The sequence below is a fragment of the Oenanthe melanoleuca genome, chromosome 12, assembly GCF_029582105.1.
Source record: "Oenanthe melanoleuca isolate GR-GAL-2019-014 chromosome 12, OMel1.0, whole genome shotgun sequence".
NCBI lineage: Eukaryota > Metazoa > Chordata > Aves > Passeriformes > Muscicapidae > Oenanthe > Oenanthe melanoleuca.
Genome location: NC_079346.1, coordinates 15,648,621 through 15,671,409, shown reverse-complemented (window position 1 = coordinate 15,671,409; position 22,789 = coordinate 15,648,621). Strand labels below are relative to the sequence as shown.

Here is a 22,789-nt window from a genome sequence, read left to right as displayed (position 1 = left end):
AACTAGCACAGGCTGTGGAAAAAAGGGACAACAAACTCTGACAACTGAGAGGCTACTAAAAAGATTTAAAAAAAATGGATTTCAAATCCATTTGAAATTGGATCACAAACAGGCTTTCTGTGAACACAGGATCTGCCAAAGCAAGAGCAATCATAACTGAGATATGGTGAGAGTCTAGACAAGAGTTTCATTAATGTGGGTGGACAGACTGGAAATTCTGCATCCAAAGGCAGTTATTTAGAAGGACTTACACAAAATTTCCTTAGGGAACCTATAAAAACTTTTAAATAAGAGTTCTCTTTAAGGAACATCACATGCAAGATGATTAAATGCTCATAAGAAGTTGCCAGAGGTGCAAGTTTAGTTTGTTGAGAGAGGGTCAACAGGACAAAGCAGGGAAAAAAGCAGCAACCTGCTGAAGGTGCCTCATCAGCCTGAGGAACACCCAGAGATGAGATGATCTTAACAGGATCAAAGGTAGAGGGCCCCTATCTCCATCCACACAAGCAAACAGAAACCCTACACACAGTCCAAGGGCATGTTCTCTCACCAAGCTCCTCTAGCCTGTTTTTAACTGCTGCAATATGAACAAGACCCAAAACAGAGAAAATATTTAGCCAGAAAGCCATGAGTAAAACATCTCCCTCAGCAATGTTCAGCAGGCTGTGCTGCACACACAGCCATGAGATCCAGGGAGGGGTGAAGATGCCACAGGGCACAGCAGGGTCCAAGGATCATTTGTTACTGCTAAACAGCAGACAAAACCAGGATCACAGCAATAGAAAGGGCTTGTAAGAAAAACAGATAAGCCCAGACATTGCTGACTCTTCCATATGACAGGCAGGTGAGAGTTGCAGCTTATGAGACTGTCAGGATAAGAGGAATCAAAAATACCCACTTTCAGGAAACTGATTTGAACCCAGCAGCTTTTAATCAATGACTTACACAAAATAAATTGTTGACCTTGATTTAAGTGGTGGCTGGCAAATTCCCACATCCCAAAAAGCTATCAGGAAAACTTGCCATCCTTGCTGGCTGGATCACCAAGGAGAGCAAAGACTGAATAAGTTCTTAAGACAGTTTGCCTTTCTTCCAGCTCAGCTTGCATTGGAGCTTTCCTGGCTGTCTCCTTCCTCAGGATTAGAGACTTCTGTTTCCAGAGGGTTTAATATCAGCATTCACTAGCACTAGCTGGATTTTGATAGAAGGTTTTCAGTAGTCATTTACTGAGCACTGAGTTTGCTGGCTGGTATCTGAGTTCCCAGTCATTCTCTGTAGCACCTTACAAAAAATTGATTTAAATTGTAGAAGAAAGGGAAAAAGAAGCTCAGACAGATTTTTAGAAAGTCTTTGTAAGCACTGCAGCACTGCACACCACCATGCTCACACTCCTCAGCACCAGGGGAGATTTTTACCTTCCTCTGATACTTCAGCCCACTCTGGATTGGGAAATCCATATTGCCCCATCCGAATTCTTCTCTTCATCCCTGGAGAAATGGCTTGACCGGTGTTTGAGTAGAATGGAGGGAACCCACACAGGCTGAAAGAGTGGAAAAAAGAATTTTCACAACTAGGAAAGCCCTTTCACCTCTTAAAAAGTTTCATTCAAGCTTACATTCTACATTCACGATCCCAGTGTAATTTGTGTGTGCAGATTTAACAAGTTGTGTTCTTTCTGTTCACCAAGCTCCTTCCCAAATACTTACAGAATGTATGTGATGACACCCAATGACCACATGTCACACGACTTGTCATACTTCTCAGGACCAAGGACTTCTGGGGCTGGGGAAGATTAAAGCCACAAGTTAACAGAGTACCAGGTATTTCTCTCACCTCCATCACCCTGTAAGCAGCAGCACACTTCAACAACAGGTATCAGAGACAGCTGAAAATGCAACTCACTGCAGGAACTGGGTAGCACTTTTGATTGACAAGTTCCTAAAGGCATTTAAAGTAGCTTTTAAAAGGAGGAACAGAGCTGGAAAAATGCCCTACTCCTCACCTTGGTGTCTCTGCTCAAGGGAGTACTAAGATTACCAAAAAGCAGAAGGAGCTACAGCTAAATGTGTACAGGGAGACACTGCACTGGAAGAGGCAGGAGCATATGTTCCAGCAATCAGAATGGAAAGGCCCTACTGGAGCTGTGATAAAATTTTGAATGATACCTGGGTGGTGTGTTTAGCTCCAGCAGCTACAGGGCACTGTATTTTTCTTTGGCCTCCAGAGCATTATATTTTTTCCACTAAGTAACAAAATTAGACAGAGATACATTTAGAGGGGATTTTCTTTTGTCCCCCGTGGCAGGTAAACTGGCAGGGAGCTTGATTTTGTAAGGAAAATTATTCTTTAAACATATGAGCAATCATGCTGGTTTATAAAAAGGTGTTGAGAAGGGAAATGTCAGCTTGTTTACACACAAATAAAGGCATAAAAACATACGTGTGTAAACTCCTTAACATTTTATCACTAAACCCAGCTTACAAAAATACAGAAGAAGGCATCAGAAAAAGAGAATTGCTAATGTGATTATCTGCTCCCAGGGAATAAGTCTCTTTCAACACAGAAAACTGCACAAACTTTAATCAGAGAAGTAATTTTTTTAACAAATTAAGTCTTTTTTTCCAGCAAAGAAATTCCAAGCATGGACTGCCCCAGTCAAACCATATGATGAATGACTATTAACTCAAGACTAAAATGAGTGCATAAAGGACAGTCTGCAGTGGCATTCATTACACAGTGCTTCAACTTTGGACAAAATGAAGGAAAAATTCTGCTGTGATTAAGTCATGTTGGTTCTTTATTACTAATTCCTCAATTTGCCAGCTTAAAGAAGTTTTACAGCTGAGGCAACATTCTTCTCTCTTATTACATTAATTTAAGCTATGTAAAGTTTTGCACAGAAATATCATGAAGCTCAAATATTTTATTGCATCATTCAGAGGAAACATAAGGATTACTTCAAATGTTATCAGCAGGAATTCCCTCTCTCTCCTTGCATCTCCTGTGAAGGCTGTTTCCTCTGCCACCAAGGCAGAAAGCAGGAGCACTGAACTGTACTGGAACCAGACCAATTTTGGATTGGATCCCAGTTCACATCCTGGAGGCTAACACTTCCCATTACATCCACAATGGAAGATTTCCCACCCACTGGAAGGGGTGACTGAAACACAGGAGAAAAGTGCCTTGGATAACTCACCCACATAATAAGGAGTGTAACAGGGGGTCTGCAGGGCATTTACAGTGGTTTCTTTGGCAAAGCCGAAGTCGGTGAGTTTGAGCACGGTATCTTTGTCTTTAGATGTGTAAAGCAGGTTCTCAGGCTGGAAGGACACCAAAAGAGGATAAACAGGACAATGAAGAGATGTCTCTAATGAACTGACAGGTTAAACTCACCACCAGCATTTAGGTTTTCTTACTTCTATCACAACCCCAGCAAACACACAGAAAGTTCCCAACATGCAGAACTTTTTCTCAGGCTAAGCATCAACATCCTTCTTAGAAAGGTATCTGGGAGAGCAAACCAAAAGACCCTGTCCAACAGGCATCCAGTCTGCCTTCTTGAACCTCTCCCAGCTCCCTGAAGTTCCTGGGGCTGATCTGTGTGATGATTGATCTGATCCCGAAGGGGCAGGACAAGGGAAATCCTCAGCCAAAGCCCCCATGAGCAGCTGACACAGCTCCACCAGAATTAACTGCATCAGACACAGTCCCTGTGCTGCTCCCCCCTCCTCTGCCTCCTGAAACCTGAGTTAATTCCACTCTTGCTGCACACTCCATGCAGGCAGAAGTGGCAGAGAGGGAAATACAAGCTCTTGTGCCCAAGAACAGGGATAACAGGGTATTTCCATTATCTGCAATTAGTTCAGCTCATTTCCCAGTTTACCCCCTGGTGACACCTCGATGTGTCAGTTCTCCCTCCAGCTAAACACACAAACATCTGCTGAACACACACACAGCTCAGAGCTGTGGAATTGATCTGATGCCCCAGTCTGTCATTACATGCCCTGCTCTCCAGCAGATGCCATCCCTTGCTGTGTCCCTGTGCTGGAAATGCTGGGGTGCAGCGAGCTTGGCTTTGCTTCTGCTGTGCACTTCAGAGCATGAACACAAAATACACCCCTACAAACTCTGCCAAACCCCCACAAAGAGATTGGGGTTCAAACTTTACCTCATTGAACACTGGCAGTAACTGAGCTCTCCCTATTTTCTCAAATAGTCACACACTTATTGAAGTGGGTTAGATGTACAAAATTGATATCATTTCTCCCAGAAGTTTCCCCTTTTTCTGAAGGGGGTTTTGCTGTTTGGGGTATCTGTGGGGCTTTTTTTGGGTTTGGGTTTTTTTTAATGCAAATACGATGCTGAAAGCAACTAATAACAGGCAAAGATTGTACACAGAGGCATCTATAAGTTACAGGTTCACTTGAAGCAGTGCTATTTTCTTGCTAATTAATGGATTGCAAGTGGGCAGTCCCTCTTTAACTAAGCATCTGACTATCATGAGATTTTTCTGCATTCAGTACACAACTGGAAGGCATTAGCACACATGAATATTCCAACCTTGGACTAGTTGCAAACTAGTGAGCAAATCCTTTCTCACACTGGCAGAGGAACAGGGACACTTTGACCATGTGACTGCACCCCCAGCTCTGTTAAAACCACTGCTGCCCAGGTTTTTTCCTGCCATGAGCTCTGTTCCCCAGCCCACACACCTTGGGGCCTCACCTTGACGTCCCTGTGTGCAATGTTCATGGAGTGCAGGAACTGGATGGCTGTCCCAATGTCCCTCATTATTTCAGAGGCTTCTATAAATACAATTTTAGAGAAAGGTCACATTAACATTCCCACTAGAACTCAGGGACATGCTTGGGAATGCTTATGGCTTACAAACAGCTTGCTGGAACACGGGGCAAGCATCAAGACTAGAGAAACCCTAAAATTAGCCCTACCAGCTGTGTTTTGGGTTTGCAGGCACCAAGCCCCCAACTGCTCAGGCTCCTCAGGAGCTCAGAAATTCGTGCCTTCATTTGCTCACCAAAATAGCAGCAAGAGCAGAGCAGGTACACAAGCAGAAACTGTTAAGAAAGGAGCCCCAACCAGAATTTCTCTCTAATTGTCCAGGACATGTCCTTGGTTGTTCCAGACAGAAATTTAACTTTCAGCTTCTAGTTCAGAGGTAGGAGGATGATCTATCAGATTGTCTAAAAATAGAGCAACATAACAATACAGCAATCTTAGGATAGGTCACATCTTAATTCCTCATTGTCTTTGGAAGTTTTTCATCAGGAGGGAAAAAAATCAACAGTTCTATTCAGCAAAGCTCAAACTGCCACCTTTGAAATAATAAGTTTCAAGAATTTAACATAGCCCCAGTGGGAAATTCTAGTGGTGGAGCTGCCTTGCAACTGCAGTGCTCTGGGAATCTGGAAGGGCTCAGTTACACAGGGAGGGGTTTCAGAGCAGGGAGGAATGACATTCCCATGTGAGCACTATATCACATCTCCATTGACAGGGAAACAATAGAAACTTCAACCTGATCCTCTGGCTTCTGCACAGGCAGAACTTGTACTGCAGCCTGGAATCCTTTTTCACATGGCTTGAGACTGAAACCAAACAATCTCAGACAAGGACAATCAGAATGCAGAAACATTCCCACTCTTTGGGGAAAACCTTGCACAACCTCCTCCTTCCTGGTCCTAATGGGAAGCTGTGGCTACATAAACAGGCAGTGAACCTGGGGAATCCAGTGGCACAGGGCTCGTTTACCTCAGGAAAGAATGAAGGTGGTTCTTTCTTAACCAGGTGATTTGTGAGTAAGCATTTATGATGTTATACAATGCTATATAATGTAGAAAAATAATGTTTTTAGTAGAGTGCAGTGGCTAATGTTCATGGAACCAGTTTTCTCCCAGGAATTCATATTCTAGAGAACTAATAAAGTTTATAAAAATGTTCATTTTCTCTGCACAAGTCTCTTAAAGAACTAAAAAGGATTCATCCCAGGCTAGGAAACACAGGAGAAGAAAACAGACTGGCCTTTACACCAGGCCTGCAAAATAAGTCACAGTCACTTACAAGACTGGGTGTGCATTTTTCTGCTTCTGAGCATTTTTTCAGAGCAATAGTTACAAACACCATCACCTTACAAACATTAATGATTTTACTCTGAGCAGAAACAAGCCCTTGTCTGCTGTGAGGGGGCAAGGAAAACCATGGTCAAGCAGACCTGTGGTTCTCTGACAATAACAGGCAGCAAAGACAATAAAAAAAAAGAGTAGTCTGGTGCAAGCTCTGTCCCTGCCTGTGGCAGGGCTTTACACTGGCTCAGTCCCCCCCACAGACAGGCAGGTTTGTTTGCAGGGTGGTTAATAACACTTCCTTTCAAGCAGTGCTTTAAAGCCCTTGAACAGGAGATGTTTCATCAGATGTGATTTGCTCATTAGACCCAGGAGCCAACAGTGTGCAGTGATGCTGCTTGAGGGACAGCCAGAGAGAGATCACAGCAGGAGCTGCACTGATCATGGCAGAGGTGGCCTGGCACAAGACCAGGGATCAGAGGAACAGACACTCTCATGGTACAGAAATGAAAAAGATGAGCAGATTTGTACAAACATTTTTCTCTAAAGCTCCCACATTTTGCCTGATCTTGGCCAATTCTCATAATTTCTGATTTTCAGGAACTTTTCAAAATCACTCAACACACATAGGGGTAAATAACAATAATAACAACAACATAAAGCATCATAAATAAAATCAAAGAAAAATTCCTAAAAGGAAACAGGGGACAGAGAAATGGAGAAGAAAGAAAAATCTTTCACAAACTTTAATTTTAAACTTGTGATGTTTTACCTCTCTCAGTGAAAGCTTGGTCTCCTCTCTCCTGGATTCTGTTAAACAGCTCTCCTCCCTCCATGCTGGAACAAAGAACACAAAACCCCCATCTTGTATTAGCAGAAAGGACCAAATTAACACCTGACTGTGCATCCATATAATCTCATGGAACCACAGCAGGAAGAGATAAAGATTACAGGCTGCCTCCTATGCCAGTGCTTCCTAAACATCACACTTGCTTGCATCAAGGCAGAAAACCATTCTGGTATGGCATAAATAGAAGACAGAATAAGACCAGGGAGTTTTGATGCTTTCAGTTTAATTTCAGCCATTAATTTTCAGTACCCTGACACAGGGAGCACAGCACACAAAGATGGGAAGTCAGATATGCCAGCACTGGGAGGCTGACAATAATCTTGTTTCATGTAATGGGTGGAGAGAAAGAAAGAGAAAGAAGCAAAGACACCTAAAAGAATTATTAATTTGCCCTTAGTAAAAAGGACAATAACTGTGGTATTGGAGACTAGGGAGAGAATAGGGAAAGTTAGAGTCAAAATAGTTACAAGAAGACAGATCACACTGGATCATTGGATTTACATCAAGTTGGAAGCTGACCACAACCAAAGCAGAATGTATTGGTACAGATATCTTACAGAGGTGTACTAATGAGGACAATTGCTATAGAGCACAATGAAAATTTATTTTCTGGTAAAGGTTTCTCATTCTTCCAGCACACAGGATGGCTGGAGCAGCTGCACATTTCCTTACCAGTTCCATAAAGGGAAGGAGAGATTTCCTGTGCAAACCAAAACTGAGAAACCCCCCAAGTGGCACCAAAACCAACACAAACCCCTGCTCCCTGCATCCCTCCAAAGGCAGTGCCTGCTGAGGGGCTGCTGCTGGTCCATACCATTCCATGACAATGAGCAGGCACCTCTTCCCATGATGGATATTCTCATACACATCCAGCACGTGGACGATGTGAGGGCACCCCGAGGCTCGCCAGTGATACTCCACCTCCTGGCGGGCTTTGGGGCTGTCATACAGCAGCTGTGGGGAGAGCAGACAGCACAGTCAGCCAGGCACCATCATCCTGCCAGCAGCTGGCACCAACGTGGCAAAAAGGTGAGTCCAGGTGAGAAAACCTGCTCCAGCCAAAGCATGAGAATCCATCACAATATTTTCACCTTCTCTGGGCTGTCCTGAGGAATACATAAACAATTGGTCCCTTGGAACTGGAAGGGCTTTGAATGACAGTAAGGAGGGATTTTGAATCTATTTTACCCACTTCTGGATGGGAAACAGCAAATTTTTCTTATGTGTTTACATGCAAATTCTGTTTTCTTTATTGACTTCAATACAGACAATTTACATCACTGGGAAAAAGATCTTACACCTCTTTGCTGCTTCAGCACCCTTTCAGCAGAGCAGACACAGCAGCATGGCAGGAGAGGTCTGCAGCCCTCCATACAATCTGGGGAAGTGCTCAGGAATGACTGGAAAGGGGGTGAATGCTTCTCTTCCAGGCCAGGAAGGGAGAAGGGTGACAGCCACTCCCCTGCTGAGTGCACCTTTTTGTTTTTCTGGGAAGCACAGGAAGGCTGCAGGAGGGGACAGGTGTGCTCAGGAGGGCAGCTGGCTCTGCAGCTGAGTGTGCAGGAGCCCCACACTGTGCCCCCCAGCTCAGCCAGGCTCCACAGCTCCTGCACAGCACCAGGCACAGCAGAGCCAGGGGCTGGAGCAGCTTTCTGGCCAAGTTCATTGCCCTCACAGCCACCCTCCTCTGCAGGGCTGTCATTGTGCACCCAGAGCACACCCTTGTGAGATCACTGTCCTCCTCTTCCTTCCTGCTCCAGCCTCATTTCCAACACAAATAGCTTCCCAAAGAAAGAGATGGCTCCAATTTGGACAAAGAGCCCACTAGTGAGTCCAAGTGGGTTGCTTTGCTTCTTTCAGCCATCAGCCCATTCAGCAGCCTTTCCTTCACAGCCACTGTGCTCTAGCTCAGTAGGACTGTCCATCAGGATTTTCCCCTCTGCCCTTCTGAGTTTGGGCTGCTGCCTGGAGGTCTCTTCAAAAGTTCATTAAATTACATATGCCACAAAAAAGCCCAAACACTCTCAAGACCAAGCAGGCCTTGCAGTGTTTATTGCTTGTGTATCACTGGATTAATGCCACTTCTGAGCAGGACACTTCCAAAAGCTTCTCCTCCATCCTGTGCTACTGATCAGACATTCCCAGTCTCTATACTGATGTAACTGCACTATCATCTGTGTCTATTGTGCTTGCTGCTTTTCAGGTTTGTACCAAGTGTTTATGAAAGTTGTTTCAGAGAATTGAATTCTCACTCTCTGAAGAGTTTTTACAAGGCATTTTGATGCACACAAGGATGCTGCAGCTTCTTTTCACCACCCTTCAAGTAAGTTTTGTACACTTCTTCGTGCCAAGATTGAATGTACTCATGTCAAGATGACACCTGGAGGAGCACAGAAAGGGAACTTCAAAAATAAAGAGCAGATACACATACCAAGTAATATCTGATATACCAACCAACTGTTAACCTTTGGATTTCTCCTTCTGAACTTCAAAACTAAATTAAATCTTCTCTTTATATCTAAAACTGGAAGGCAGAACTGTACCTTTTAAGACATTTTAGAGACACAGACACTTGTAAAATGAAAGCCATGTAGGGTTGAAAGCACCATTTTCTGCAAAATTTAGGTGATGATTTAGAAACACGGTCTAGAATTTTAGACTTGTGATTAAATAGCACAAACTTGCAAAGAACTTAATTGGATATTTTGCCATCTTCCTGAGCCCAAAAAAGGACTGTGATTCTACTGCTGCAATAGCTTTGAAGCAGGTTCCCTGGTATTACAGAAGTGCAGAGGCAGTTGTGAACAAAACCAGAATTTCAGATCAGTTTTCCAGTGCTGCTGGTTTGGGGGAAGAGCAGCTTTGGGAATAGGAGCCCCCAGTCACTGCTCTAAAGGGGTTCAGCTGAGTCACAGCATGGCACAACAGGCTGTGGGCAGGATCATGAGCCAGCCCAATTTGAAAAGCACACAGACCCCAGGAGAAATGCTCCATCTCCCAATTTCTCATGAGACAGTTTACACCAGGAGCTGCCCAGGACAAAACTGGAGTTTTGCTGGAGCTCAGCATCACCAAACCACTGCCTAAAAGCAGCAGATGAAAGAGGGAGGGCACGAAAACAGGGGTGATGGATGGAAGGCAAGGAAGCACAGGATGTGATTCACACAACTGTCCTCAGTATCTGAAAAAGCTGAGAGGCAAAAGAGCAGCACAGTGGGAGTGCTCAGCCTGTTCCTGAGGAAGAAGAGGGCAGATGCCAGCAGACACTCCAGGATGTGCTGCCAGTTCAGGGCTTGGCTGTGCAGGGAGCCCTGAACTCTTATTCTGGGGCATTGGCCTAACTTGGGCTGGGGAGCACCTGCCAAATGAATTCTAAACTGCAGTTTGGAGGGCTGGCTCTGTGGAATTTCTTCCTGTGCTGAATTTCTTGATAGAAAGGGAAAAAAAAAAAAAGAAAAAGAAAAAAAAGTGTCACAGTATCTTCTAATAGCTTTCCCATTGATTCAGTGTGGTGTACACAAGGAAGGGCAGCAGGAACCCTCATCCCTTAATGGTCTGATCTATACAGGAAATAACCTCAGGGCTCCAGGGAGTGGCAAGTGATCTTCTGGACTCTGTAACAACTGAGAGGAAGATATCCATGGGCATGGGTAGGGAACAGGCCAAGTACAGGAAACAACCACTTGTCAGTGACTTTCTCTTCAATGTGCACAGCCAGATTACACAGATTCCTGTCAGATCTGCTATCTGCTCCCTACATAGCAGATTAAGACCTCCACTATGCTTTTTTATTTATTTTAAACTTCAGCAGTTCTTCCCAGTTCCAGAGGGGTGCTGTGCTTGGATTAGAGGTGTTACAGGCTCAGTTCTCATCTGCTCCAGTGCTACAATAAAGCAGCATCTGACACTGCAACCATGTCTCTCTTATATGCACCAATTGCAGAATCTGAACTCCCCTTCACAAGGTAATCAGTTTTATAACCTCTGTGCTATCTTCTTCACAGGAAGGCTTCCCATTATTAAAACAGAAATGGAATCTGCAGAAATTTTCAGTCCTAAGGATCCTCAGCATGTAATACTGGCATATAGGCACTAGTATCTAGCTTATTTATGTTTCTAGCTGGGAAACAAAAGGTCTAAGGGGCTAAATGTAAGGGCTTTTTTCTTGCTTTCCTCTTTGTGTGTGGCTGTTACAAAAATGCTGAATCCCACAAATAAGCCTTGGGAACTGAATTCATGCTGATGCACAGAACCTGACACCATTTGCAGCAGAGCAGTTCTTCCAGTCACTCTTTATTCAAGAGGGGTAGATGGCAAAAAAGAGGCTTGGATAATGTTTCTTTCATCCCTTCCCTCCCCTATGCTACTAAAAGAGGAAAAAAAGGAAAGAAAAAAGAGCTATCAGCATGGCTTTGGATGGTTTGTCTTTTATTACATCCTGATTATTTCCAATATATCTTTTAATTCAATGTTAACAATCTTTATCTGTTTCCAGGTCTCTTCAGAAGGGATAAAGCCATCCTTTGTGTCAGAACACTCGAGGAATGGAAATGATCAAGGTTTCCTTCCTCATCATCAGCAGTGCCCATCAGTGGAGCTGCAGCATGAGCCACGTGTGTGCTGCAAGGGCAGCCCAGAGAAGGGGGATCCTCTCCTGCCAATCTCCAAGAAAGTTTGTTCTTTAAAATGCAAACAATGCAACACACTTCTCCTTCAATTATTTAGTACTGGAGCATCAGACTACAGCTAAAGGCTAAAACCAGGGCAGGCACAGGTAGAGGCTCATCTGTAAACCTTTCACTCTGCTGCTGTTACTTCAAATCCAGCTTAGGCTGCTGGAAATTAAACCTGCTTGGAGGCTTCATGAAACAAACTGCCATTCCAATTCCTGCAGAGCTGTCCAAGCTGCCCCCACAGCTGGCATTCCCTGGCCTCTCCATGGGGGCTCAGACAGACAGCCAGTCCCAAAGGTGGGCTTCTCCAAGCTAATAACAGGAACAACAGCTGAGCAGCACAATTTTCCATCACTCCTGCCTGTGGAATTGGATCTTTTCCCTCACCCTGCTGAGTGTCAGGGTTGTACTCCCTGCACTGAAGGACCCTTCTCTACCCATCTCTTCCCTCCACTCTTCCAGTCCCTACTCAGCTAAGCCTGGAAGTGGCAAAAGCTGCAGCAGATCTTGGGGACCTTGCCAGCACAAGTGAAAGTGCAAAGGGCTCAGGGAGGATTCTCTGCACGTGGAGTCAGAGCCACGCTGAAAGCAGCTCCCTACTGACACACAGGACTTCAAATTCCTTACACAGGTTTTAAAGGGAAAACAGAAAAAAGAGCAGAATGGACAAAGAGAAAAGAACAGGTTAATGTCACACAGGATGGATGGAAGACATTCAAAGGATCCCAGGCAATTCATTGAGCCCTATGCAGGTGTATCACTGGCCAGAGAAATGGGTGTGGTAAGACTCCAAACATTCACATGTTGTATCTGGGACATTCAAACCCTCTATATAAAACAATAAAAGAGCTTTTGTCATGTGGATCTCTGAGAGTACTGTCATCTCAACTAATGTAATAGGTTAACAGAGTTTGCTTTTTTTTCTAAGAGTTTGAGCACTAGACACACAGCAAGTCTGCTGAAGAACTTTGCTCACTCCTGCTCCTCCATCCCTAGAGAGCACACACCACATAAATATTGTTTTGCTCCAAGCCTCCCTCCTGCAGTGAATCAACCAGGCCTCTCAAAAACAGCTTTGGTGTGGTTCCTGATTTTATTTATTGTAGCAGTACTCAAATCACCACCAGGCACTCACTATGACTCCACAACCTGAGGTAAATAAATGAGACATAGCACTATTAATGCTCTAATTACACATGCAACTAGCCATTCACTCTGCAAAGGTCAGCTGTCTTTGCTCATAAATGTTAGTGCAGATACAGGGAATGCAACTCAAATGGCCAAGCTGGGGCCCAGGATACATTTCAAAGGTATCCCCTTGCACACGTGAGGTTGACATAAAAGGAAGCAGAAAAATGAGCCAAAATGCCCACAAAGGAAAGTAACTTTCCTGATTCTCTGATAATCTTACATGAATGTATTTGAAGTGCAGTGCCAAACATATGCAACTGTACCTTCAATACCATGGGGTGTACAGAGATTTAAATAAAAAGCATGTAATGTATTTTGCTAGAACCGTAATATTACTTTGTGTTTTAATACTGTGCTTGTTCTGTGTAGATGGAAAATTATTCCTACTGGCACTGTAAGATTTCAGCTATTCTCAGTTGTGACAGGCTACAAACCAGCTGCATGTGGCTTCTGTTGTATTCAAAACACTGCAAATGGATTTTAGAAGAAAAATAAATCACCAACAGCTACTAACATGCTGCTACCAGACAGGGACATCCTCAAACACGTGTTTATACAAGAAGGCCTAGAAATCAGCTCCTCTCTCTACCTTCTTCTGATGACAATGTCTACCACAAAGTGCTGTTTAGCCAGCACTGACAACTGCAGTCAATATTCAGCAGCTGGGGAGACCTGCTGTAAAGCTCTTTCCAAAACCCAGACACAACAATCTGTGATTAAAATAAAATAATCACTAGCTCTGCCACTATTTTCACTCTTCCTAAATTTCCAAATTAAGAAAGGGGAAATCTAAAAACCCAGCTGAAAATTAAGACATTTCTTACCTTACAATTTCACTCAAGTGTCTGATACGAGGTCTGCCTATGAAAAGGGAAAGAAAAAAAGAAGAAAAAAAAAAAACAACCAAGAAAATCCCCCCTTAACACAAACTTCACTCCTGCCAGCCATGAATTCATAAATTCTGATAAAAAGGAGTCAGCTGACTTGGCTTCAGTAATTTATATTGGCTCCTTGGCTGAGCAAAATGAATGGGCCTTGCTTGTGAAACTTGAAACCTTGCTGTGTAAGAAAATTCCAGCAGTACAAAATACTGTGGCACTTCCTCACAGCTTCAGCCAATCAAACTTTCCCTCTCTAATGACTTTAGCTATTCATAGAACACTGAAGTAAATTCAAGACTACAGTCTTCATCTTCCAGATGTCTAAGATTTTCAAGCCTTGAATCAAAGCAAATAAAGCATCACTTAAAACTTTGAGATGTACCCTGTAGCAAACAGTTTTGACACCTGCCATAATGAAGTCTCCCACAATGAGGACACATCCTGCCTGTCCAGGACTCACAGTTGTCCTGGGGCCAGCCTGAGACTGAGACACAGGTTTCCACAGGAACTATGGCCATCACCACAAACTCTTTGTATTCTCTGAAGTTGTATTTCCTTACCTCTGATGTTTTTCTGTGCAATGCCTGTGAAGCAGCAATACCTGGGATGTCTGCCAGGATGTGACCCTCTCACACGCTTCCCAGTACTGACAGCCACAGGTCTAAGCTCCATTTTAACCATCCCCAATCCCCCTCCTCCCAATAATACATTATCCCATGTCATTTGTGTTATATTTTGACATATTTTTGTCTTACACCTCTGTTTTTCTTTATAAAAAAACCAAAACTTGCCTACAGCATACCTAACTAGTAGTACACACATGTTCCACAGAAAGAAGGAGAAAGAGCAAGTACAGATGTTATTCCAAGTGCTCTAATTTCAGTTCTAACTGCCATGAAAATCACCTGTTCTGACATTAGTAAACCATGGCACAGCTTGGCTGGAGCAGGATGTGGCAGAAGATACCAAGATGATCTAAGTCTGATGTTCTCTTTCCTAGCCTTCACACTAATCAGCAGCATGAAAATTAACACAGATGTGATAATACTAAACAAGGTAGAAGCAGAAATTAGGAACATGCTTAATCTCATTAACCACAGATAACAGTAGCTCTGAGAGAAACCTGAGCTATCCCCCAGCCTTTCTGTGTATTTTCTGCATGTGTGACTGCAGTCATGAAGAGTAAATCCCCCAAGAACTCCCAGGAAGGCTTTGACAGAGGCTCTTTGGGTTGCCTGCTGGACTGCTGCTGTGGCCATTTGCCATGTGTCTGTCTTTTCACCCTTCTCTGCACACCAGCCCCACTTTGGGACAGTTGGCACCTCAATGAGCTTCTCCCCATAGCTGCAGCTCTGTTCTCCCCCACGGCCCCACCATTTGGCAGAGAATTCAGAACGAAGACACTGTCCTGTCATACCACTGCCCACATACCTAAACTCCCTTTTAGCTGACTTCCCACCCCCTTCCACATGAATTTCAGGTTGCCATCCCTGCATGCAAAGCCTGGCAATGTGCCACCCAGAGCCTCTGCTCTTTCTCAGACAGAGCTGTTCTTTCTCGACATCTCCTTCCTCTACTCCCACACTTGTGCATCCTGTCGCATGACCAAGCAGTGCCTCTGTCCTGCTGCATCCTCTGTCTCATCCAAAGAACCCAGAAATAAAAAACTCTCAAACCTTCCTTCTCCCATTCCATGGGGCTCATCTACTTTGTTTAAGCATTACCTTGAGGGGAGACTTGCTAAATCCCTGACATCAGTGGCACTGACAGCAGCTCTACTCACATCTCTCACAGCAGATACTGAGATTTGACCCAGTTTTTGGGAATCTCACTGGAGTGACTCTGGCCAGTGCAACATCAAACACTCAATCCTAAAAGCTGTCACCTATGGCAACTTAACTCGTCTGCAAAAATAAAACAAAGCCCTAAAGCCTTCAGCAAGGACATCTGTGAGATTTCTTTGGTGCTTCAAATCACTGCTGTATGTTTTCACACTCGTGTCTGTGCAAGCTCTGCCTTCAGCAGTTTCAAGCAAAGATCTGTATCTGTTTCTAAGGCACAACTCAGTACATAGCTCTGTGGATGGAAGCTTAATGGTCCTCCAGGCACAAAGATCCCTGAACTGCTTATTGTGTGCAGCCACAACATGACAGAGAATAGTGTGACTGTGAGCAGAAACAAAACTCTGCGGCATTCAGCAGAGCTAGAAATGCAAAGGAGGCCAGTAGGAGAAAAAGTAGATTGTTCTCCCAAGACTCCTCGTGCTTATTTTGTCTGAATGTATATTCTAAAGCTAAGTAAACCAGTACAGAGGAAAGGCAAGGAAAGAAAAGAAAAATAATCCAGGGGGAGGGGGAATTCAACAGATGAAACCAACACAGCCAAGTGACACTGCAGTAAAACTGATATTTATGTTACAATTCCCATTGATGGCTTTTGCTGGGTGCTCTGGCTCAGCCACCCCTGGGTACAGCTCTACTTTGCACAACAGCAGCAGAATCCAGCACGACTTTCCTTTCAAGCCCCACAGCACACTCCTGAAGCAGCTAATGCCTTACAGAACTCATTAGTTGATTAAGTGCTCTTTAATATCCACAATGCTGGAAAACATTTCTTAGAATGCAGCTGGGATCTGCCAGTTCATACACAGCCACACACTCCTTCACACTTCCTTAAACCTTAAACACCCTGCCAGCCTCCAGATAAATGCCCCATCCTCCTAATCCAGCCTCCTGACCACAGCTCCCTTTCTCCATCCAAACCTGGCATCTGCCCAACCCAGCCAGGCTCCCACCCTGCCTGTCCAGCACCCAAGCCCTGGAGACTCTCCTGCAACAGCTGAGAACTGTTCCTGGCAAGTCACAGTCACAGCTCCCAGCTACTCCAGACAAGCAGTTTATTTGCCCAGTGATCCCAAGGGAATGGAACATCTTTCCATCTTGCTGCCCACTTTATCTCGGTTTTTAGCCACCCTGCCTGCTCTAAAGATTTTTCCCTATACCAGGACATGATGTGGAGTGAGAGGTGAGAGCAGAGGGCCCTTTCCCAATAAACATGTTCCATTTCTTTGACAGAGGTTAGAGGAATGGTTCATGTTCCCTGCAACCAGCTGACAGGAAGCAGTCAGACACCACAAAGGTACAGCAGAGCAGTTTAAATGGAAGGGTGTTTTTTTGCCAAAATCAAGAGCATTTCCTTTACATTCCTGGATAATTTCCTCTCTCCCCCTGCCTTGTGTTGGCTGTCTCATGACTGTACATGAAAAAAGGAAGAGGAGGAGGATCTCAGGGAAATCTGAAAGTCTGATGTTTTGATGTCCCCTTTAAAGCAGCACCATGCTGAGAGGACTGCACAGGGGTCAGAAAAATGAGATGTAGCAAAAGCACTGATGAAAAACAAGAATCACTCCAGGAATTAGATCCTTTTCATCCTTCCAAGCTGAAGCATATCCGTTTCCATTTCTCAAGGCACTGTCCCCCCCTCCTCTCCCTGCAGCAGTAGCTGCCTGTGGCACACTGCAATGTTGGCTCACTTCCACAAGTCAACGTGGCTGAGAGAGAGCCTGGATTGAGGCAGGGGGAGGAGGGAGTGACAGAGCTGGGGCAACAGAAAAGGGACTCAGAAGCACCTGCCTGCTTCCAGCTGACATCACTACCCTGGACACATGGAAGTGTTCCTGGCTCCTGGGGAGATGCTTTCACAGCAGCAAGGTGCGTTCATCCAGTGTCACTCTCCTGGATGTGACCCACCAGGGAAAGAGGAAAGCACCTGCACTAGAGCTGTGCTACCAGCAGCACTCTGACTGAGTGTGCAGCTGCTGCTCCCTCCAGGGGACAAGGCACTCAGCCACAATGCTCTTCCCTCTGCTTGGGAAGACAGATTCCCAGGTGGAGACTGCAAGGGTAAGGGGAATTTCCAGATTTTGAACATCATGCCACACCCCAGAAATCTGGATGACACCTGCTTAACATGCAGGATTTTGTCCAAGACCTGTCAGGTAGTGGTAATTTCAACTTCCATGGGCTAATCCTTCTCCCATCACCAAAAATGCTTTATGTTTATTTCTATATGGCCATATAACACTTTCCCAAGTGGAAGCTGCTTTGAAAACCTTTAGAAATTATCTCTTGATCCATCTTCACCTTTTCATAACCAAGGAGGGGGTTACTTATTTAGAAATTTAGACACACATTTGACACTCCTGCCCCCCATTAGTCTCTAATGGAAGTTACAAGGGCTGCTCACAACCAGCAGGAGACCAGCCCCAAAGAACATCTCAGTGTCCACAGGCTTCTCCACTCCCAGGGCTCTGTTTTGGGTGAGGGAGGAGAATCCCTGAAGGGCTAGGGAAAGAACATCAAGACAGTAATACATTGTTCTCATCACACAACTGGGCAGGGCAAGCTCAACCTGGCCATCAAATGCAATCCCTTCCAAAACACTGCTTAATCCTAAATGATGATATCAACCATTGCAGGATCTGGAGACATTTTTCAAACCTTAATGCATTAAAACTCAAAACTCCTGAAGTCTCAGTTTCTTCTTAGAAGTGACTATTCTAAACTAAGAGACTGTGATATTTTGAACATGGGGGGTGCTCTGCTAGAATTCATAATTATCTATCACTATCTGTAGTTCCAACTGCAAGATTAGGACTATTTTAGTCAGAACTAGAAGTTTCCACATGAAAATATGCAGCAAATTGGTAGAAAAGCATTCATAGGTCCTGGAGAGAAACACCATGGAAAACCACCAAGAGACCCTGGATTTCCAGATCAGATAAAGCACAAATTCCTATTGAGTCTGGCTGCAGAAATCCATTCCAGGTCCTTGCTCTGCCTGAATTAAATGAGGGTTTTCCATTTCACTACCTGAGTCGTTCCAGCTCTTACAGAGAACTCTCTGCATGCCCACAGTGTGCAGTGTCTCCCAGTTTTCTCACCTGAAACACAAGCTGGCAAAACAGGGACAGAGCCCAGCTGAGGGGGAGCCACTCTGTTTTGGGAAGGGTATGGCTACTCTCACTTCTCCTCAGGAGTTTCAAAAGTTTCTGGGTGTTTGTTAATGTGGGGGATACAAATTGATGTAGTTGATAAAGTTTTCATGCAATCACAATATTACTTCCTGCTCAGTTTTAAGGCAGGTATTTTCAAAACCAATTGTCACACAAAAAAAGGAAAGGCAAGCCTTAGCAAGAAAACCTCCTCAGGGATACAGATTCATTACAGGGTGAGGGGGTTCAGAAGAGAGCCTGAAAAAGGAAGAGACCCCTCAGGCAAGTTTCATGAGAGTGGCAGAAGCAGAGAGCTGCAGCCAGGACTCTGAGGGGATGCCAGGCCAGAGCTGCCTTTACTTGTTACATTACACTGCCATAGCAAAACTACTGGAAAAACACTCCTGCTATTTCCCAAAGGACTGGTTCAGAAATATCTGCTCCTCTCATGTATCCCAGGGAACCTTCTGTGAAGAGACCACAAGAACTTGGGACCTGGAATGTGAAAGTGAAGCTTCTCCATAACTCTGTAAGGTGCTTACCCAGGCAATTTCTAATAAAGGGTGATTCAGCCTCTGAATCAGAAAGAAAAATTATCTTGCCTGTTGAGAAAGGTGGAATAAGGTTTGGCTGCAGGAACAGGACTGAAGTCTGGATGCTTAACTCAAATGACTAAGTGCCCGTTTTTCACGACCCAAATTCTGGCTACCAAACCCACAAACCAAAAAAAATAATGTTATAAAAAATAAAGTTTCATGTTCAAATTAAGCAATTATTTATAGGAGGTAAACATGAAACCAAAACCAATCCAAGAATGTGACTCAAGTGAAGTGAGCCACAGAGCATGCCATCCTCCTTTAGGCATGGAGGAAACTTGAAATTCTAAAATTTACCACACCCCCATGTCTTGCTGTGTTCAAAAGGATCTGGCTGCAACTTTTAAAGCTGCACAGTGCCCATGTCTTTGGAAGTTTGTAAATAAATTCTTCCCACCTTTGAGCTCTGTGCAACTCTGCAGGCCTTGGCCTTGAATCCCTGGCTGTTTTGCAATGTGTGCAACAACTTTGTTCTCCTGGATACAACAACCACACACTTGTCTTACATACCTTGCAAAAGGTACTAAGCCAAACAGATGTCTGGCAGAAGAAAAGATACAAAGATATTTAAATCCCAGTGCTCTCTGGCACTTGAAAGGTGAAATTTAAAGGTTGCATTCTGCAAAGATACCATCAAATGAAAAGATTACAGATTTATAAATAGTCTACAGTGTTGTACATTTTTGCAATATTTCTCAGTCCAGATTTCATCTAGGCTACATATGATAACATTATCCCCTTTGACTATGCAAACCTTCCAAGCACATTTGTTTTTGCCTGTCCTAAAATTCAGGGCACACAGTCAATAGTCAAATTCCTCACCCTATCTTTCCCATCTCCATGCTCTTTGCCTGTTAATACTGTTGCCATAGATTTTCTTATTATCAATAATCTCTTGTCTTCAGTGGGGATTTATTATTTATTGTACTTTCAGCTCAGACATCTTCCTTCCAAGCCTTTATTATTTGTGTAAAGTCAGTATAGAATTCACAGTGGTAGCTACCAATTTAACACATGAAGAGAGCAGGCACCATATCCACAATCCCACGTCTCTCCTCCCTGTCCCAGCCCTGGAGCCTCCCATCTCTCCTGCAATGCCCCAAAAAGGATCCTTTTCATTGCTCAGAGCACACAGGGCTGTTGATTCCAAAACTCCAGAAATGTTTAAATTTTACACAATTGAGCTGTTAATGCCAAGCCATTAAAAACTGGAAAGGAAAACCCAGGCTAGGGAGTTTATTTTCCCACCAGGGCCATTTGCAATGTGTCTTGTGACCACTGCACACACAGGAGCACCTCATGGTCCTGGAATTGCCTGGAAGATTTCTCCATTTTCACCTTTTTCTAACAGGATAATGTATTTCCATACAGGCACACAACCCATGGACTGCTATGGCTTGGTCAAGAGCCTAAGCTCTTGCCATTAAGAGAGTGGAGTCAGGAATCTCAGATCCTTTTCTGGGTCACAGACTTCTTCTGGGACAAAACCTGTCTCTGGATGTCACTTTATCACATTTTACTGCAGTGGGGTTCTTTGGCATAAATTATTTGGCATTCTTCAACAGAGATGACAGAAACTGTAATAAATCCTAATAAGATAAATTCTGTGCACACAGCAGAACTGAGCAATTTCATCAGTTCTGCTGTTTCTCTAAATTGTTTTCTCTGAACCATTTAATACCTTTTCAATAAATGCATAATAAATAAAATGTTGCAGAAAAAAAAGAGAACCATTTGTCCATCTTCTACTTGCTAAGAACACGCTTTTGTGATAATTATCAAAAGCAAAATACAGATTTTATAATATTGATTAAAGATTAAAATGGCCTTTCTTAACATTAGTGAACTTTAGGATTAAGTGCTCAAGTAACCTGGATATTGTTCTCTTTGTAGATATTAAACACAATATTATTACACACTATTCCTCTCCCTTTAACTTCATCCTTACACCAGAGCACAACCTGAACCCAGTGACAGGCTCTGCCACCTGTAGCCTCTCCCATCTCCTCTGCATTTCTACACAAAGTGCCTTGTGGTTTAACCACAGGTGAATGGTGCTGTCAGAAATCTGGATTCTCCTCTTCTCCCCCTGGTGTCTCATGCAATGCTCAGGAAGTCAGCCTAGCCACACAGGGACTTTAATTGCCTATTCCTCTTTTCTCAGGGCCTGGACTTTGGATTTGCTGGGACACAGCTTGGGTCTCAAAAGCTTGACTGAGTTCAAGAGCAATCTGCTCTGGGGGGAACTAAAACCAAGCCACCTTCATATGAGGTATTTCATACACAGCTCACAAAATTTTGTGGAATTTTACAAGTTTAATCTATTTGCCTGCTCCACATACACAAAGCAGAGACAATGCAAACTTACCTTAAAGCCATGCTGTGAAAATAACAGTGATCCAGGCATTAGAGTGAAAACTCCTCAAAGCACAATCAGGAGGAACTAAACTAACCCAAACAAAGACAAACCCAAACCCTGTTTTCAGAGGAGGTCTAAACTAACCTGAAATAAAAAAAATCCATACATTGAACAAGGACAATGAAATCAATCATTTACCACTCTAATATTTTTGTCTGTGCACAGAAAAATCCTTTAGTAGGATAGAAAATACAGAGTACAAGATAGCCAGAAGTATAAACACAGCATGGATCCTGACATCTCCTGCATCTGAATGCTCAGTTCACCAACCAAAACTGCAATTTATATCAGGGGGCTTTGTGTGTGTGAGAGCAGACTCATCCTTACAGATATGGGAACTTGGCTGAACTTGGGATGATTTTAAGGGCCAACACATGCCTGGAACAAAATTCACCCCTCAATAAACCTCAAATCCAAGTCACAGGCAAGTCACTGGTCACTAAATTTGTATTTTACACAGTCAAAACAGCTTTTTCCTCTGGTCTTATTACTGGAAAAAGTTGAAGAATTTCTGCCCAAATAACTCCTGCAAAACTGTTTCAGTCCAGCACAGGAAAAACCATCCTTCAAATCTGTCAGAATACAAAGGTGTGTGAGGCCATGCAGACCAAGGCAATCCCAGCAGGAAGCAAAGTCCTTGGTCCTGCCCAATTCTGCCTCTTTCCAGAGGCACAGTGGAGTTCCTGGAAAGAGCACTCATAGCATTGACCTCACAACAGCAGCATTTTCCCTGACATCTAATTTTTTTTTCTTTTTACACAAGATTTATCACATTAGTCACAGATCTGATGTTTTCACCAAGATAAACAACTCTCTCAACTTACAGATACTTTGCCTGGGCAAGGACAATGACTTTGGTGGTTATTTTTGTTTCTTTCCACTATGAACTCTGAACTGCCCCAGAGGCTAATTACATCAGGAAATAATCAGCATTCTGAGGTGCCTTTTCCTGATGTCCTCAAATCACATCTATCCAGCTTTCATCACTGCTCTCCCTTCAAACATCCCTTATCCAGAACGATCTGCTTTGGAACAATTCAGATGGTTGATGTTTCCTTCACAGGCAGTATCCATCACTTGATGCTGAGATTTGCAGGCTGCAAAGGCAG

At 43.8% G+C, this 22,789-nt stretch overlaps 1 protein-coding gene across 4 annotated transcripts in view; it reads right to left on the bottom strand.

Moving 5' to 3' along the window:
- MAPKAPK3 (MAPK activated protein kinase 3) overlaps window positions 1–22,789 on the bottom strand; it is a 45,861-nt gene that overhangs the window by 6,126 nt on the left and 16,946 nt on the right. For 3 of the 4 annotated variants that reach the window (XM_056501382.1, XM_056501381.1, XM_056501383.1), the window contains exons 3-8: window positions 7,742–7,881; window positions 6,850–6,914; window positions 4,726–4,805; window positions 3,197–3,320; window positions 1,707–1,782; window positions 1,416–1,540 (exon numbers count right to left, since the gene is read on the bottom strand). In XM_056501382.1, the coding sequence (XP_056357357.1) occupies window positions 1,416–1,540; window positions 1,707–1,782; window positions 3,197–3,320; window positions 4,726–4,805; window positions 6,850–6,914; window positions 7,742–7,881 (610 nt within the window). Of the gene's footprint in view, window positions 1–1,415; window positions 1,541–1,706; window positions 1,783–3,196; window positions 3,321–4,725; window positions 4,806–6,849; window positions 6,915–7,741; window positions 7,882–21,629; window positions 21,710–22,789 lie in introns of those variants that run through there. The other variant, XM_056501384.1, reaches the window with a different exon arrangement.